The 4,966-nt window shown below is 30.6% G+C and overlaps 1 protein-coding gene across 1 annotated transcript; it reads left to right on the top strand.

Annotated features, from left to right (window-relative positions):
- Positions 1-231: 231 nt before the first annotated feature.
- On the top strand, positions 232-4,601 carry LOC106459353 (dual specificity protein phosphatase 14-like). The gene is made up of 3 exons (XM_013918972.2): positions 232-514; positions 2,987-3,125; positions 4,245-4,601. Exons 1-3 carry the CDS (start codon positions 347-349, stop codon positions 4,505-4,507), a joined length of 570 nt encoding a protein of 189 aa, XP_013774426.1. The 5' UTR covers positions 232-346; the 3' UTR covers positions 4,508-4,601.
- The last annotated feature ends 365 nt before the right edge of the window (positions 4,602-4,966 follow it).

The following is a 4,966-nucleotide window of genomic DNA, read 5'->3' as shown; positions in this document are numbered from 1 at the left end:
ACTTAACTTTGCAAAGGTGTGTATGACAAAAAATTCACTCTGAAGGATACAATTATTTAGAGTTATTCAGCATTTACAAAAAAGTTTTCGGTGCTACTAAATTATTAAAAAGACAGATTACAAAATTAATTTCTTACACATTAGAAATTCAGATAAATTTTAATTGATTTATTTCAATGTACATCTGTTATTTTTAGAATATTAATTTTTATATATGAATTTTTCACTCTTCAGATGCTTAACGAAAATAAAGTACATTTAACTGACTGTACCGATCTAGGAAGATCTTAACAATTTTGTTTGCAATTATGATGTTTCAGGTGTTCAAGAGGACATCTGATCAGTGATGGCAATGTCTAATGAATTTTCAAAAGTAAATGATCATCTTTTTATTTCTGGAGCACATGCTGTCACAGAACAAAATTTGAAAAATTATGGAATTACTGCAGTGATCAATATCACTCTTACATCTCCACCTTTTCCTTTTGCCGACCTTGATTATACTAGAATATTGGTATGTGATACCTGACACTGATAGTTTGAATATCTGTATGATTGACTAATGGATTATAAAATATATAAAGAAAATATCTGCAAAGAATATATATGGATGTTGTTTTGTGTACAATTTCATATACAATAATAATGCTATTCTATCAGGTATAGCTGAGCATGTTAAGTTTTCCTTTGAAATTTCACATTTCAGTAAGAAGTAATTAATTTTATGTTGAAATTTGGGTGAAAGTGTCAAACATTAAATGAACAAGCACAAAATATTTAATGATTATTAAGATATTTAAGAAATATAGGATTCAGTATTAATTGGTAAGATTATTATTTACATTTACAGTACTAAATTGAGTATGTGAAACTAAGCCATAAAAGAAGTTGTGAATAAACACATGGTGTTGGATCAATTTTACTCATTTATTTAGACACATGAATAGTTATGTGTCAAGAAAAAATTAAATTTATTCTTTATTGACAATATATATCATGTACACTGTGGAAATGATAATAAATCAGGGTTAGAAACTGCAGTAATCCAACATATAAAAATTATACTGGTATATTGTGAAGCTGAAATATTTGGCTTGAATTTTATTGTAGAATTTATAATTAATTTTGTTTAGTAAGATATTTTTATACTGCATTATTGTCCAGTGTTTTAATGTAAACTTTCTTCCTCTCAGAAGACTCTATCAAGCAGACTATTTGTTTTAGTTAGTTGGTTTAACAAAGAATTTTTTAATATACTATATATATTAGTCCTTTTATGCATGAAAGGCATTAATTACATAAGACTGGTGTAAGAGGTGGCTGATAGGTGGTCGTTTTGAGTAGACTTTACATAAGTTATAAATAAATTTATTTATCATCAGGTTATGCAGTCATGGATTGAGCACACAAGTCACCAACTTAAGGAATTTACATTTGGAATAAATAAATTCAGTCAGAGACTGATTATTGTAATACAAAATCAGTTTAATTCAATATATTCAAGTACTCATTTACATTGACAGTTGTGAAGCTATTTTGAAATAATCCTACATCGAAATTGCTAAATTCTTTGTTCTGGATAACTAAATCTTTGTTAATTAAAACCTTTATAAGATTCATCAACATTGAAACTGCAACAAACAAATTATCAACCAAGTTAACACAGGATTTTACTTCAGTCATAATTATGCTTATGCAATTCTGTTGATATCTCTTCCAGTATGTCTCTTAATAACTCATCTTACATTTTCAATTAGTTTAGTTAGATCTTTAACAGAATTAAATCTTAATATGGTTATTTCCTCAGAGATAACATATCATTTACTAGATACATTGTTAGACTAGATAGATATAGCAATAATTACTTACAGGGAGTTTGTGGGGTGAATGTTTGCAAGGTTTGGTAGTATGACCATTCTGGATTTGGAGGTGCAGCGGAGATCCTGGAAAAGTCTGGATCAAGTAGAGATCTGGCTCCAGCACCAAAATCATTGTGTTTTGTACTACTTAATTAGTATAATTGTGACTTATCAAGAAGTTCAAATTTTTCAATTCTGTATGTGATTCTTTAAACCAGATTGATACTTTTGGGGTCTTCTATCAAACCAAAACCATAACTACTTGTTGATTGGGTTGTAAAGAACTGATTCTTGCCCATCATTCCTTGATATGGGCAAAGGCATCTAAACCCACTAACTCCAAATGTATGTATACAAACCAATTAACTTTGGTCTTTTTACATATATTCTTCCACTTGTTGCTTCTCATTAAAGTTCTGTTATTCAGTTTTTTATAAAGCCACTTCCTTTAGCTCTGGTGTTCAATATCCTATATATTTTTTACTTTCTCTAATGGCATCTGTTTGGCACTGGTAAGAAGAACTGATAACTTCTCATGTTTTGGTCTGGAATGTATTTCCAAGTTACCTGTATACTTTACTTCGAGTGTTTCATATTCTTATTTGGTCGTCTCACTGGAATGTTAGCATTAGATACTTTCATGGCCTCATTTATTCAACTGTTCTTTTTTAAATGTATATAATGCATTTGCCGTTATGTTTCCTGTGGGGCAAGCAGATGAGAATGGTGACACATTTCCCCTGGTGGGGATGCCATTCCACTGCAGGTTATACCCACAGCTATCTGCAGTTATTCATTATACATCTAGGTATAACTGGACCAGTTGGGTTAAGGGACACAACAATATGCCCTGGGCAATCCTTGAACCTGCAGCATTTCAAATAAAAGTCCAAAGTACTAATCACTAGGCTATGCTGCCCCAATTATTTATTAGACAATATATTAATTGCTACTTTTTTACCTACAAAGTAAAATATTTTAGTAAGTCTTACTAAAATATTAAATGTTTTGTTGTAATTCAGTTTTGTTCAAATAATAGTGAATTACATTTTTCAGTATTATTTGTAAACGTTTTATGTGTTTATTTTCAATTTTACAGATATTTTTTTGTGTTCAATATTCTGTAGGTAGATGACTCAACTCTGGTTGACATAACTCCTCATTTTGATCCAGTTGCAGATAAGATAAATGAAATTAAGAAGAAAGGAGGCAAGACCTTAGTACACTGTCTGTGTGGAGCAAGCCGTTCAGCTACGCTTTGTCTTGGTGAGTATAATATATAGCTTTATTGGTAAAGATTAATCGTATGGTGATGTTTGGCCACATGACCCTATACAAGAACAAGAGGAAATAATCTGTTGGTTTTAAAGTGCTAACCTCTGTATAAGCATATACAAAAATGTTATGCCTCATTAAATAAGACTTGCCCAGTTTATTCGGATAATTCAGGTACTATGATAATAGTGGAAAGTACACAGGATTGTTTTAGTAAAATTACAAGTTATTTTTTTAATTATCTGTCTTCCATATAAATCACTTTTTATCAAGAGCCCTAAATAATAAGTAAAAGATTATTGATAATTTTAATAACTATCATTAAAGGTTTTGTCATTTGTGTTATACTTATGAATTCATATATGATTTTTCAAATGTAGGTCATTAATCAGTTTCTTCAATTCAGAATTTCCCAGTAGAAAATTATTATATCATATGATGTTATCAACAAGCCTTTGTATGTTTTTACAAAACCAATTTCATTGGTGCACTTTTCAAATTCTAGTTAATGTCTTTTGCCAGTTTATTCCTGTTATGTATGCTTTTCCAGTGTTGTTTTGCTATTCTTCAGAAGCATTAAAGCCAATATAATATAATTATAATGAGTAAATTTTAATGGGGCCCGGCATGGCCTGGTGGATAAGGCGCTCGACTCGCAATCTGAGGGTCGCGGGTTCGAATCCCAGTCCCACCAAACATGCTCGTCCTTTCAAAGAGGGAAGGCTGTCAAGTGGGTTGCATACTTGACGTAAGAAACAGCTTTAGAAACGATGGCAGAGCAAGATCTGCCATTGGCTCGACGGTCCGCAAGGACTATGGGGAAAAAAAAAAATTTAATGAGAAAGAAAATCAGTTTTCTTAGTTATTAGGTACTGGAAGGTAAAGTTTACAATTAATAAAAGACGTATAGATGATTTAATGTGTCAAAAATTAAGTTTAATAGCTGATTTCAGAGTTGTTCAAAAATAATCAATCTGGTATCTTAATGATAAATCTATGGCATTCACAAAAAATAAAGTAACTAAGTTAAATTACCTGGCAAAAGGAAATATTGTTTTGATTGATAGTCATGACATCATAATGAAATATTTTATTTCCCTTATTTCATAGTTTATCTTATGAAATATCAGAATATGAAGCTGCGAAGTGCCTATCATTACCTGAAAAAACGTCGTCCTGTTGTACGTCCTAACAATGGGTTCTTCAGCCAGTTAATAGAATATGAAAAGAAATGTTTTGGAAAGAATACTGTCAGAATGGTTGAGGTCCCAGGTGCAGGCCCTGACATTATGATTCCAGACATATTTCTTAAAGAACACAACAGTTTTGCATGGTTAACAAATGTCAAAACTGCTCTTTCTAAAAGACAGTAAAAATGTAAATTATGCTGAAGCAGTTAATTGTGTAACATGTATATATGTGAGCTAGTTTTTTCATGTGTTGAGTGTACAAGGTGAATTTTTGTATTTTATGTAAAAATAAACAATAATAATTGAAATTTTTTCTTCACAAAAATGTATATATTTTTGCTGGTTATAAAGGATATACAGTAGAACCTCGCAGTACGAGTTTAAATCGTTCCCAGACCGAGCTCGTATTGCGATTTACTCGTATTACGAAGCAATTTTTCGCATTGAAATTAATATGAAAATAAATAATCCGTTCCATCCCTAAAATGCCTGTTTTTAAGTTTATTTTTTAAACAGAAAAGGTGCAATTAAAAAAATAAATAATAGTGCACATGTAATATGAATAATAAAAAAGCATGCAAGAAATAATCATGTTTTATTAATCTACTAAACTTAAAGCGGAGACCATCTAAGCGTATGGAA

Source organism: Limulus polyphemus, unplaced genomic scaffold (genome assembly GCF_000517525.1).
Source record: "Limulus polyphemus unplaced genomic scaffold, Limulus_polyphemus-2.1.2 Scaffold596, whole genome shotgun sequence".
NCBI lineage: Eukaryota > Metazoa > Arthropoda > Merostomata > Xiphosura > Limulidae > Limulus > Limulus polyphemus.
The sequence above is the reverse complement of the archived record's forward strand: the minus strand, read 5'-3'. Positions and strand labels throughout refer to the sequence as shown.

Bases quoted from the DNA above. Each gene is read 5' to 3' on its own strand.
- LOC106459353 (XM_013918972.2), top strand. From the start codon at position 347: ATGGCAATGTCTAATGAATTTTCAAAAGTAAATGATCATCTTTTTATT. The intron at 515-2,986 runs GTATGTGATACC...AATATTCTGTAG, and splicing joins TTGATTATACTAGAATATTG to GTAGATGACTCAACTCTGGT. The intron at 3,126-4,244 runs GTGAGTATAATA...CTTATTTCATAG, and splicing joins TTCAGCTACGCTTTGTCTTG to TTTATCTTATGAAATATCAG.